Below are 14,059 nucleotides of genomic sequence, written 5' to 3'. Positions count from 1 at the left end.
CTCACCTGCCCTCTCTTTCAATCTTGCTCTCACTCTCGCCTGCCCTCTCTCTCTCAATCTTGCTCTCACTCTCTCTCGCCTGCCCTCTCTCTCTCAATCTTGCTCTCACTCTCTCTCGCCTGCCCTCTCTCTCTCGCCCTCTCTCTTTCAATCTTGCTCTCACTCTCTCTCGCCTGCCCTCTCTCTTTCAATCTGGCTCTCACTCGCCTGCCCTCTCTCTTTCAATCTTGCTCTCTCTCACTCTCTCTCGCCTGCCCTCTCTTTCAATCTTGCCCTCACTCTCTCTCGCCTGCCCTCTCTCTCTCGCCCTCTCTCTTTCAATCTTGCTCTCTCTCGATCACTCTCTCAACCTTTCATTCATTCACTCTCTCACTCTCATCCTCTCACCTGGGGCTGAGGCTCTCCCTGAGGATGTTTGGGCTCAGCCCTAACAGCGACCCCCGACCTCTTACCTCTAACCCGGGGCTGAGGCTCTCCTTGAGGAAGTCAGGGTTTGCAGGGTCGAACACAAACTCTAGAGCCTCCTTCCTGTCCCTGAGGGGTAATGCAGGGGAGAGGGTGTGCACCAAGAGACGTCCGATCTGAACCCTGAAGGTGTCCCGACATGACCACAGGATCCTCCTCCACTGCTGCCTGGGGGCCCCACCACGGCCCGTACTGCCCTGGGAGAACAACCATAGTCCCACATTATGAGGAAGTCATTGTGTATAATATGTTCCCCCCCCTTTTCAAACCAAAATAAGAAAAAAGACGACATATACATACGAACAACAACTGACACAAACAATGACTACATCTCCTCTACACCTCAATCCCTAGTGCCTGGTCACACATGGCAACGCCCCCGTGCACAAAGAGCGGTCCATACAGCAATGGTTTGTCAAGATCGGTGTGGAAGAACTTGACTGGCCTGCACAGAGCCCTGACCTCAACCCCATCAAACACCTTTAGGATGATTTGGAACGTCAACTGAGAACCAGACCTAATCGCTCAACATCAGTGGACGGCCTCACTAATGCTCTTGTGGCTGAATGGAAGCAAGTCCCCACAGCAATGTTCCTACATCTAGTGGAAAGCCTTCCCAGGAGAGTGTTATAACAGCAATGTTCCTACATCTAGTGGAAAGCCTTCCCAGGAGAGTGTTATAACAGCAATGTTCCAACATCTAGTGGAAAGCCTTCCCAGGAGAGTGTTATAACAGCAATGTTCCAACATCTAGTGGAAAGCCTTCCCAGGAGAGTGTTATAACAGCAATGTTCCAACATCTAGTGGAAAGCCTTCCCAGGAGAGTGTTATAACAGCAATGTTCCAACATCTAGTGGAAAGCCTTCCCAGGAGAGTGTTATAACAGCAATGTTCCAACATCTAGTGGAAAGCCTTCCCAGGAGAGTGTTATAACAGCAATGTTCCAACATCTAGTGGAAAGCCTTCCCAGGAGAGTGTTATAACAGCAATGTTCCAACATCTAGTGGAAAGCCTTCCCAGGAGAGTGGAGGCTGTTATAGCAGCAATGTTCCAACATCTAGTGGAAAGCCTTCCCAGGAGAGTGGAGGCTGTTATAGCAGCAATGTTCCTACATCTAGTGGAAAGCCTTCCCAGGAGAGTGGAGGCTGTTATAGCAGCAATGTTCCTACATCTAGTGGAAAGCCTTCCCAGGAGAGTGGAGGCTGTTATAGCAGCAATGTTCCAACATCTAGTGGAAAGCCTTCCCAGAAGAGTGGAGGCTGTTATAGCAGCAATGTTCCTACATCTAGTGGAAAGCCTTCCCAGGAGAGTGGAGGCTGTTGTAGCAGCAATGTTCCAACGTCTAGTGGAAAGCCTTCCCAGGAGAGTGGAGACTGTTATAGCAGCAATGTTCCAACATCTAGTGGAAAGCCTTCCCAGGAGAGTGTTATAACAGCAATGTTCCAACATCTAGTGGAAAGCCTTCCCAGAAGAGTGGAGGCTGTTATAGCAGCAATGTTCCTACATCTAGTGGAAAGCCTTCCCAGAAGAGTGTTATAACAGCAATGTTCCAACATCTAGTGGAAAGCCTTCCCAGAAGAGTGGAGACTGTTATAGCAGCAATGTTCCAACATCTAGTGGAAAGCCTTCCCAGGAGAGTGGAGGCTGTTATAGCAGCAATGTTCCAACATCTAGTGGAAAGCCTTCCCAGAAGAGTGGAGGCTGTTATAGCAGCAATGTTCCAACATCTAGTGGAAAGCCTTCCCAGAAGAGTGGAGGCTGTTATAGCAGCAATGTTCCAACATCTAGTGGAAAGCCTTCCCAGAAGAGTGGAGTCTGTTATAGCAGCAATGTTCCAACATCTAGTGGAAAGCCTTCCCAGAAGAGAGGAGGCTGTTATAGCAGCAATGTTCCAACATCTAGTGGAAAGCCTTCCCAGAAGAGTGGAGGCTGTTATAGCAGCAATGTTCCAACATCTAGTGGAAAGCCTTCCCAGAAGAGTGGAGGCTGTTATAGCAGCAATGTTCCTACATCTAGTGGAAAGCCTTCCCAGGAGAGTGGAGGCTGTTATAGCAGCAATGTTCCAACATCTAGTGGAATGCCTTCCCAGAAGAGTGGAGGCTGTTATAGCAGCAATGTTCCAACATCTAGTGGAAAGCCTTCCCAGAAGAGTGGAGGCTGTTATAGCAGCAATGTTCCTACATCTAGTGGAAAGCCTTCCCAGAAGAGTGTTATAACAGCAATGTTCCAACATCTAGTGGAAAGCCTTCCCAGAAGAGTGTTATAACAGCAATGTTCCAACATCTAGTGGAAAGCCTTCCCAGAAGAGTGGAGGCTGTTATAGCAGCAATGTTCCTACATCTAGTGGAAAGCCTTCCCAGAAGAGTGGAGGCTGTTATAGCAGCAATGTTCCTACATCTAGTGGAAAGTCTTCCCAGGAGAGTGGAGGCTGTTATAGCAGCAATGTTCCTACATCTAGTGGAAAGTCTTCCCAGGAGAGTGGAGGCTGTTATAGCAGCAATGTTCCTACATCTAGTGGAAAGCCTTCCCAGAAGAGTGGAGGCTGTTATAGCAGCAATGTTCCTACATCTAGTGGAAAGCCTTCCCAGAAGAGAGGAGTCTGTTATAGCAGCAATGTTCCTACATCTAGTGGAAAGTCTTCCCAGGAGAGTGGAGGCTGTTATAGCAGCAATGTTCCTACATCTAGTGGAAAGCCTTCCCAGAAGAGAGGAGGCTGTTATAGCAGCAATGTTCCTACATCTAGTGGAAAGCCTTCCCAGAAGAGAGGAGGCTGTTATAGCAGCAATGTTCCTACATCTAGTGGAAAGCCTTCCCAGAAGAGTGGAGGCTGTTATAGCAGCAATGTTCCAACATCTAGTGGAAAGCCTTCCCAGAAGAGAGGAGGCTGTTATAGCAGCAATGTTCCAACATCTAGTGGAAAGCCTTCCCAGAAGAGTGGGGGCTGTTATAGCAGCAATGTTCCTACATCTAGTGGAAAGCCTTCCCAGAAGAGTGGAGGCTGTTATAGCAGCAATGTTCCTACATCTAGTGGAAAGTCTTCCCAGGAGAGTGGAGGCTGTTATAGCAGCAATGTTCCTACATCTAGTGGAAAGTCTTCCCAGGAGAGTGGAGGCTGTTATAGCAGCAATGTTCCTACATCTAGTGGAAAGCCTTCCCAGAAGAGTGGAGGCTGTTATAGCAGCAATGTTCCTACATCTAGTGGAAAGCCTTCCCAGAAGAGAGGAGGCTGTTATAGCAGCAATGTTCCTACATCTAGTGGAAAGTCTTCCCAGGAGAGTGGAGGCTGTTATAGCAGCAATGTTCCTACATCTAGTGGAAAGCCTTCCCAGAAGAGAGGAGGCTGTTATAGCAGCAATGTTCCTACATCTAGTGGAAAGCCTTCCCAGAAGAGAGGAGGCTGTTATAGCAGCAATGTTCCTACATCTAGTGGAAAGCCTTCCCAGAAGAGTGGAGGCTGTTATAGCAGCAATGTTCCAACATCTAGTGGAAAGCCTTCCCAGAAGAGAGGAGGCTGTTATAGCAGCAATGTTCCAACATCTAGTGGAAAGCCTTCCCAGAAGAGTGGGGGCTGTTATAGCAGCAATGTTCCTACATCTAGTGGAAAGCCTTCCCAGAAGAGTGGAGGCTGTTATAGCAGCAATGTTCCTACATCTAGTGGAAAGTCTTCCCAGGAGAGTGGAGGCTGTTATAGCAGCAATGTTCCTACATCTAGTGGAAAGTCTTCCCAGGAGAGTGGAGGCTGTTATAGCAGCAATGTTCCTACATCTAGTGGAAAGCCTTCCCAGAAGAGAGGAGGCTGTTATAGCAGCAATGTTCCTACATCTAGTGGAAAGTCTTCCCAGGAGAGTGGAGGCTGTTATAGCAGCAATGTTCCTACATCTAGTGGAAAGCCTTCCCAGAAGAGAGGAGGCTGTTATAGCAGCAATGTTCCTACATCTAGTGGAAAGCCTTCCCAGAAGAGGGGAGGCTGTTATAGCAGAAATGTTCCAACATCTAGTGGAAAGCCTTCCCAGAAGAGTGGAGGCTGTTATAGCAGCAATGTTCCTACATCTAGTGGAAAGCCTTCCCAGGAGAGTGGAGGCTGTTATAGCAGCAATGTTCCAACATCTAGTGGAATGCCTTCCCAGAAGAGTGGAGGCTGTTATAGCAGCAATGTTCCAACATCTAGTGGAAAGCCTTCCCAGAAGAGTGGAGGCTGTTATAGCAGCAATGTTCCTACATCTAGTGGAAAGCCTTCCCAGAAGAGTGTTATAACAGCAATGTTCCAACATCTAGTGGAAAGCCTTCCCAGAAGAGTGTTATAACAGCAATGTTCCAACATCTAGTGGAAAGCCTTCCCAGAAGAGTGGAGGCTGTTATAGCAGCAATGTTCCTACATCTAGTGGAAAGCCTTCCCAGGAGAGTGGAGGCTGTTATAGCAGCAATGTTCCAACATCTAGTGGAAAGCCTTCCCAGAAGAGTGGAGGCTGTTATAGCAGCAATGTTCCAACATCTAGTGGAAAGCCTTCCCAGGAGAGTGGAGGCTGTTATAGCAGCAATGTTCCAACATCTAGTGGAAAGCCTTCCCAGAAGAGTGGAGGCTGTTATAGCAGCAATGTTCCTACATCTAGTGGAAAGCCTTCCCAGAAGAGTGGAGGCTGTTATAGCAGCAATGTTCCAACATCTAGTGGAAAGCCTTCCCAGGAGAGTGGAGGCTGTTATAGCAGCAATGTTCCAACATCTAGTGGAAAGCCTTCCCAGAAGAGTGGAGGCTGTTATAGCAGCAATGTTCCAACATCTAGTGGAAACCCTTCCCAGAAGAGAGGAGGCTGTTATAGCAGCAATGTTCCAACATCTAGTGGAAAGCCTTCCCAGAAGAGTGGAGGCTGTTATAGCAGCAATGTTCCTACATCTAGTGGAAAGCCTTCCCAGAAGAGTGTTATAACAGCAATGTTCCAACATCTAGTGGAAAGCCTTCCCAGAAGAGTGGAGGCTGTTATAGCAGCAATGTTCCTACATCTAGTGGAAAGCCTTCCCAGAAGAGTGGAGGCTGTTATAACAGCAATGTTCCAACATCTAGTGGAAAGCCTTCCCAGAAGAGTGGAGGCTGTTATAGCAGCAAAGGGGGGACCAACTCCATATTAAGGCCCATGATTTTGGAATGAGATGATGTCTACATGTCTACATACTTTTGGCTATGTAGTGTATGTGCTATATTTCCTCTTTTATATTGTATTCTGTCCTGTATCTCATTGGAATCGGCTAATTCCATCGCTACTTCACAGAGAAGGACAGGGGAGAGAAACGAAAAGGAGCAGAAAAAGGATAAGCTGGTCTTGGGCACCACTGTATGTAGTCTAGTGTGCTAATCGGTTCCAGTTGAACTTCTAAAGTTTGCACCTTTGTTTCAAGAAGGACCGTTTTGTTGTCCTGTTTTTCCACACGCTCGGCATGCATACACATTGCTGACACGATAGACTACATTCCTGTCAAGCAAATCTACTTCGTTAACAACAGATTGCAACAGTTTGTTGTGGTGAGCATTGAGTATTTTAACTATGTTCTCATGGATATCCTTTAGTTGTTAGCTCCTCTCATTTGCTTCTCCAAGTTGTTCTTTGTCTTTTCCTCTGAGGGAAGCCAGACTGGTTATAACCGCCACTAACCAGACTGGTTATAACCGCCACTAACCAGACTGGTTATAACCGCCACTAACCAGACTGGTTATAACCGCCACTAACCAGACTGATTATAACTACCACTACCAGACTGGTTATAACCACCACTAACCAGACTGATCTTGATCCCGTCCATCATCAGTCTGAGGATGTCTTTCTGGAAACTCTTCATGTTGGCCGGGGGAAGGGGGAAGGGGAGGGGAGAGGGCGGGCCAGGGGTGTGGCCTGATGAGCCGGGGATGGAGCCTTCCTCCTCGGGGGCGTGGTCGACAGGGTCAGGGGTCAGGTGGTGGTCCGGGGAGTCTGGGAAGTTCAGCAGGTCATAGAAGTCTTGGCTCACGTCTGGAAAGGGAACAGAGGTGGAGGAGGAGAGGGGGAACAGAGGTGGAGGAGGAGAGGGGGAACAGAGGTGGAGGAGGAGAGGGGGGACAGAGGTGGAGGAGGAGAGGGGGGACAGAGGTGGAGGAGGAGAGGGGGACAGAGGTGGAGGAGGAGAGGGGGGACAGAGGTGGAGGAGGAGAGGGGGGACAGAGGTGGAGGAGGAGAGGGGGGGACAGAGGTGGAGGAGGAGAGGGGGGGACAGAGGTGGAGGAGGAGAGGGGGGACAGAGGTGGAGGAGGAGAGGAGGAGAGGGGGGACAGAGGTGGAGGAGGAGAGGGGGACAGAGGTGGAGAAGGAGAGGGGGAACAGAGGTGGAGGAGGAGAGGGGGGACAGAGGTGGAGGAGGAGAGGGGGGACAGAGGTGGAGGAGGAGAGGGGGGACAGAGGTGGAGGAGGAGAGGGGGGACAGAGGTGGAGGAGGAGAGGGGGGACAGAGGTGGAGGAGGAGAGGGGGGACAGAGGTGGAGGAGGAGAGGGGGGACAGAGGTGGAGGAGGAGAGGGGGGACAGAGGTGGAGGAGGAGAGGGGGGACAGAGGTGGAGGAGGAGAGGGGGACAGAGGTGGAGAGGGGGGGACAGAGGTGGAGAGGGGGGACAGAGGTGGAGAGGGGGGACAGAGGTGGAGAGGGGGGACAGAGGTGGAGGCGGAGAGGGGGGACAGAGGTGGAGGAGGAGAGGGGGACAGAGGTGGAGGAGGAGAGGGGGGACAGAGGTGGAGGAGAAGGAAGAATAATACCTTATTAGTCAGAATGGGAAGACAGCACAACAACTTGAAACACTAAAGTATAGCCACACTAGAATTAATCCATTTACTATCTGGTAGGGGTGTGCCGAGTACTCAGACAAAATGAGTATTGTAAAGAGATATTGAGAATGATTCTGACACAATAATGTATTTATTTATTATCCGTGATCAGAGGTCTTTATCACCTGCCAGCACGCATCTCTCTTTCAGTCAAACAGTGTTCATGATAGATGAGTCTGTTTTACCATATTTACCATGATAGATGGGCCTGTTTTACCATATTTACCATGATAGATGAGCCTGTTTTACCATATTTACCATGATAGATGAGCCTGTTTTTACCATGATAGATGAGCCTGTTTTTACCATATTTACCATTATAGATGAGCCTGTTTTACCATATTTACCATGATAGATGAGCCTGTTTTACCATATTTACCATGATAGATGAGCCTGTTTTACCATATTTATCATGATAGATGAGCCTGTTTTTTACCATTATAGATGAGCCTGTTTTACCATATTTACCATGATAGATGAGCCTGTTTTTACCATGATAGATGAGCCTGTTTTTACCATGATAGATGAGCCTGTTTTTACCATATTTACCATGATAGATGAGCCTGTTTTACCATATTTACCATGATAGATGAGCCTGTTTTTACCATGATAGATGAGCCTGTTTTACCATATTTACCATGATAGATGAGCCTGTTTTTACCATGATAGATGAGCCTGTTTTTACCATATTTACCATTATAGATGAGCCTGTTTTACCATATTTACCATGATAGATGAGCCTGTTTTACCATATTTACCATGATAGATGAGCCTGTTTTACCATATTTACCATGATAGATGAGCCTGTTTTTACCATTATAGATGAGCCTGTTTTACCATATTCACCATGATAGATGAGCCTGTTTTACCATATTTACCATGATAGATGAGCCTGTTGACAGCCAGCACCACCAGTCTCTGTAGTCTCTGTATGAACTCAGTCTCTGATGCTCTGATGGGGTTCTCCTGACTCATTCTTCTCTGCATCATCTGGTTCAGCTCATCACTGGCTACAGAACGCATCCTGGTCAGAAGGCTGTCTGACTGGGCCAGGGAGAAGCGACGCCGACCTGGGGATACAGGCAACGTGTATTATAGGAGGTGATTCCAACGTTGAGGGCAAAGCAAGTGTTAATCACACACAGGTGATCCTACAGAGAATGCTTAGTAAACTTGCATTACATGCTGCTAGCATCTCTTCATCACATGTCAGGCTTGACATGGACTAGATTCTCTGTGCGGAATGTTTTACCAGGAATCTACATGCCATAAGTATGAACTGAAATCTTCAAACAGGTTAGGGTGAGAACGTTCACATGTGTAGTCTGCACACGCACACACACACACACACGGGCACCAGTAATGTCTGTGTGTACTGGGCGAGTCCTATCCCTCTGCTCTTTCCATGCAGTAGAGCAGAGACTAGGATTATAGGAAGGATGAGTAGGTCACAGCAAGAGTTAGGGTTCTGGGGGGATAATGTTCGCCTCCAGACAGAGAGCGAGAGGGCACCGGGTCCCAGATCCCAGCGTGGCTACCTGAGTCACATAGGAACACATAGGAAGCGGTGTCGGTGGGGGAGGGGAGGGGGGAGGTCTCAGACAGGAAGCAGAAGGGGGGAGGCAGGGGGATCTGGCCGTACGAACAGTAGTGCTGCCGTGGAGTACGGGGAATGATGCAGTCTCTCATAACCATTGCCATGGAACCTTGGAGGGAGGAGGAGGGGGGGATACACAGGTGAGATGCAGGGTAGATAACAGGTAACACCTGATTAGGAAATGACAAGAATGGAAGACTGACCAGTGATGGCCTCAGACTGGTCATAATAACTATTTCACTAAACATCTTTGTCTGGTCATAACATCTCACTCTGGTCACAATAACATCTCTGTCTGGTCATAACATCTCTGTCTGGTCATAATAACTATTTCACTAAACATCTCAGTCTGGTCATAACATCTCAGTCTGGTCATAACATCTCAGTCTGGTCATAACATCTCAGTCTGGTCATAATTAGAGGTCAACCGGTTAATCGATTAATCGGAATGGACAATTAATTAGGGCCGATTTCAAGTTTTCAATCAGAAATAGTATTTTTGGACGCCGATTTGGCCGATTTTTAAAAAATATATTTTTTTTTTACACTTTTATTTAATCTTTATTTAACTAGGCAAGTCAGTTAAGAACACATTCTTATTTTCAATGACGGCCTAGGAACAGTGGGTTAACTGCTTCGTTCAGGGGCAGAACGACAGATTTTCACCTTGTCAGCTCGGGGGATCCAATCTTGCAACCTTACACTAGTCCAACGTTACACTAGTCCAATGCTCTTCATTGCACTCCACAAGGAGACTGCCTGTTATGCGAATGCAGTAGAAGCCAAGGTAAGGTGCTAGCTAGCATTAAACTTTTCTTATAAAAAACAATCAATCAATCATAATCACTAGTTAACTACACATGGTTGATGATATTACTAGTTTATCTAGCGTGTCCTGCGTTGCATATAATTGATGCTGTGCATATCGTTGCTCCAATGTGTGCCTAACCATAAATATCAATGCCTTACTTAAAATCAATACACAGAAGTATATATTTTGAAACCTGCATAATTAAATCCAGGTTAGCAGGCAATATTAACCAGGTGAAATTGTGTCACTTCTCTTGCGTTCATTGCACGCAGAGTCCGTGTATATGCAACAATTTGGGCCGCCTAATTTGCCAGAATTTTACGTAATTATGACATAACATTGAAGGTTGTGCAATGTAACAGGATTATTTAGACTTATGGATGCCACCCGTTAGATAAAATACGGAACGGTTCCGTATTTCACTGAAAGAATAAACGTCTTGTTTTCGAGATGATAGTTTCCGGATTCGACCATATTAATGACCAAAGGCTCGTATTTCTGTGTGTTATTATGTTATAATTAAGTCTATGATTTGATAGAGCAGTCTGACTGAGCGGTGGTAGGCAGCAGCAGGCTCGTAAGCATTTATTCAAACTGCACTTTACTGCGTATGACAGCAGCTCTTCGTTGTGCTTCAAGCATTGAGCTGTTTATGACTTCAAGCCTATCAACTCCTGAGATTAGGCTGGTGTAACCGATGTGAAATGGCTAGCTAGTTAGCGCGCGCTAATAGCGTTTCAAACGTCACTCGCTCTGAGACTTGGAGTGGTTGTTCCCCTTGCTCTGCAAGGGCCGCGGCTTTTGTGGAGCGATGCGCAACTCTGCTTCGAGTGTGGCTGTTGTTGTGTTCCTGGTTCGAGCCCAGGGAGGAGTGTAGAGAGGGACGGAAGCTATACTGTTACACTGGCAATACTAAAGTGCCTATAAGAACATCCAATAGTCAAAGGTTAATGAAATAAAAATGGTAGAGAGAGAAATTGTCCTATAAATCATATAATAACTACAACCTAAAACTTCTTACCTTGGAATATTGAAGTCTCATGTTAAAAGGAACCACCAGCTTTCATGTGTTCTCATGTTCTGAGCAAGGAACTTAAACGTTAGCTTTCTTACATGGCACATATTGCACTTTTACTTTCTTCTCCAACACTTTATTTTTGCATTATTTATTTGAGGCTAAATTGATTTTATTGATGTATTATATTAAGTTAAAATAAGTGTTCATTCAGTATTGTTGTAATTGTCATTATTAGAATAAATGAAAACTGTTAGATTAAAACTCGTTGAGGATAGGGGGCAGTATTTTCACTTTGGATGAATTCAGTAGAAAGTGGAATGGAGCTTTTGGTGTGAACTTTGACCGAATGGGAGGGGAAATAGTCACTGTCCCGACAGAATGCCATTTTCCTGTGGCGCATTTCTCTGTGGGTGCCACCGTCGTTCCATTTGGCTGCAGCTGAAAACGTATGATCCGGTTGGAACGTTATTGGATATATATGAAAATAACATCCTGAAGATTGATTCTCTACTTAGTTTGACCAGTTTATTCGACCTGGAATATATATTTTTGAAGTTTTCGTGCGAGTTGTCCTTGACCGGCGTCAGCTTATGGGCACGTGAGCTGAAAGTGGTAGCAAATGCAGCTAATTGGACACTAGTAATGGACATTATGGAAGAAAACAACAATTTATTGTGGAACTAGGATTCCTTGCACTGCATTCTGATGAAAGATCATCAAAGGTAAGGGAATATTTATGATGTAATTTCTGTTGACTCCAACATGGCGGAGAAATACTTTTACGTCTGAGCGCTGTCTCAGATTATTGCATGGTAGGCTTTTTCCGTAACGTTGAAAAAAATGTGACACAGCGGTTACATTAAGAACCAGTGTATCTTTAATTATATGTAGAACATGTATCTTTAGACAAAGTTTATGATGAGTATTTCTGTTATCTGGCGTAGCTTTCTATAATCCCTCCGGCTATTTTGGAGACATTTCTGAACATGGCGTCAATGTAAACCGAGATTTGTGGATATAAATATGCATATTATCGAACAAAACATCAATGTATTGTGTAACATGTCATATGAGTGTCATCTGATGAAGATTTTCAAAAGGTTAGTGATTCATTTTATCTCTAATCCTGCTTTTGTGAACATCTTTGGCTGGAAAAAATGGCTGCGTTTTCCCTTTGATTTGGTGGTGGTCTAACATAAATATATGTTGCGTTTTCGCAGTAAAACATTTAAAAAATCGGACATGATGGGTAGATGAACAAGATGTTTATCTTTCATTTGAGGTATTGGACATGTTAATGTGTGAAAGGTGAATGGGGGGGGGGGGGTGGAGTTCCCCTCTGGGAAAAAAATCATAATCGGTGGACATCTAGTCATAATAACGTTTTCACGATAACATCTCAGACCGGTCACGATAACATCTCAGTCCGGTCAAGATAACATCTCAGTCCGGTCAAGATAACATCTCAGACTGGTCACAATAACATTCAGTCCGGTCATAACCATTTTACTAAACATCTCAGACTGCTCATACAGTTGAAGTCGGAAGTTTACAGGTTGGAGTCATTAAAACTAGTTTACATCCACTTAGTTTGGGGTCATTAAAACTAGTTTACATCCACTTAGGTTGGAGTCATTAAAACTAGTTTTTCAACCACAAATTTCTTGTTAACAAACTATATTTTTGGCAAGTCGGTTAGGACATCTACTTTGTGCATGACACAAGTCATTTTTCCAACAATTGTTTACAGACAGATTATTTAACTTATAATTCACTGTATCACAATTCCAGTGGGTCAGAAGTTTACATACACTAAGTTGACTGGGCCTTTAAACAGCTTGGAAAATTCCAGAAGATGATGTCATGGCTTTAGAAGCTTATAATAGGCTAATTGACATAATTTTAGTCAATTGGAGGTGTACCTGTGGATGTATTTCAAGGCCTACCTTCAAACTCAGTACCTCTTTGCTTGACGACATTTGAAAATCAAAAGAAATCAGTCAAGAAATCAGTCAAGACCTCAGAAAAAAATTGTAGACCTCCACAGGCCTGGTACATCCTTAGGAGCAGCCGTCATACTGCTCAGGAACGAGATGCGTTCTGTCTCCTAGAGATGAAAGTACTTTGGTGTGAAAAGTGCAAATCAATCCAAGAACAGCAGCAAAGGACCTTGAATATGCTGGAGGAAACAGGTACAAAAGTATCTATATCCACAGTAAAACGAGTCCTATATCGACATAACCTGAAAGGCCACCCAGCAAGAAAGAAGCCACTGCTCCAAAACCACCATAAAAAAGCCAGACTACGGTTTGCAACTGCACATGGGGACAAAGATCATACTTTTTGGAGAAATGTCCTCTGGTCTGATGAAACAAAAATAGAACTGTTTGGCCATAATGACCATTGTTATGTTTGGAGGAAAAAGGGGAGGATTGCAAGCTGAAGAACACCATCCCGACCATGAAGCACAGGGGTGGCAGCATCATGTTGTGGGGGTGCTTTGCTGCAGGAGGGACTAGTGCACTTCACAAAATAGATGGCTTCATGAGGAAGGAAAAGTATGTGAATATATTGAAGCAAATGGGTCTTCCAAATGGACAATGACCCCAAGCATACTTCCAAATTTGTGGCAAAATGGCTTAAGGACAACAAAGTCAAGCTATTGGAGTGGCCATCACAAAGCCCTGACTTCAATCCTATAGAATATTTGTGGGCAGAACTGAAAAAGTGTGTGCAAGCAAGGAGGCCTACAAACCTGACTCAGTTACACCAGCTCTGTCAGGAAGAATGGGCCAAAATTCTCACAACTTATTGTGGGAAGCTTGTGGAAGGCTACCCGAAACATTTGACCCAAGTTAAACAATTTAAAGGCAATTCTGCCAAATACTAATTGTGTGTATGTAAACTTCTGACCCCCTGGGAATGTGATGAAAGAAATAAAAGCTGAAATTAATCATTCCTTCTACTATTATTCTGACATTTCACATTCTTAAAATAAAGTGGTGATCCTAACTGACCTAAGACAGGGCATTGTTACTAGGATTAAATGTCAGGAATTGTGAAAAACTGAGTTTAAATGTATTTGGCTAAGATGTATGTAAACTTCTGACTTCAACTGTAACTATTTCACTAAACATCTCAGACGGGTCATAATACACCGAACATAAATATATGCGCAACAATTTTAAATAGTTTGCGGATGAATGGCACGACAATGGACCTCAGGATCTCGTCACGGTATCTCTGTGCATTCAAACTGCCATCGATAAAATGCATTTCTGTCTGTTGTCAGTAGCTTGAACGTATTGCCAAGTTCTCTAAAATGA

The 14,059-nt window shown here is 45.2% G+C and overlaps 1 protein-coding gene across 1 annotated transcript in view; it reads right to left on the bottom strand.

Moving 5' to 3' along the window:
• Positions 1-14,059, bottom strand: part of lyst (lysosomal trafficking regulator) — a 256,589-nt gene that overhangs the window by 62,557 nt on the left and 179,973 nt on the right. Inside the window, 4 exon segments of the mRNA XM_031799602.1 lie at positions 453-662; positions 6,235-6,464; positions 8,186-8,377; positions 8,846-9,013. Coding sequence (XP_031655462.1) covers positions 453-662; positions 6,235-6,464; positions 8,186-8,377; positions 8,846-9,013 — 800 coding nt within the window.

The sequence above is a fragment of the Oncorhynchus kisutch genome, linkage group LG20 (assembly GCF_002021735.2).
Source record: "Oncorhynchus kisutch isolate 150728-3 linkage group LG20, Okis_V2, whole genome shotgun sequence".
Classification (NCBI taxonomy): Eukaryota; Metazoa; Chordata; class Actinopteri; order Salmoniformes; family Salmonidae; genus Oncorhynchus; species Oncorhynchus kisutch.
This window is presented reverse-complemented; position numbering and strand designations above follow the sequence as displayed.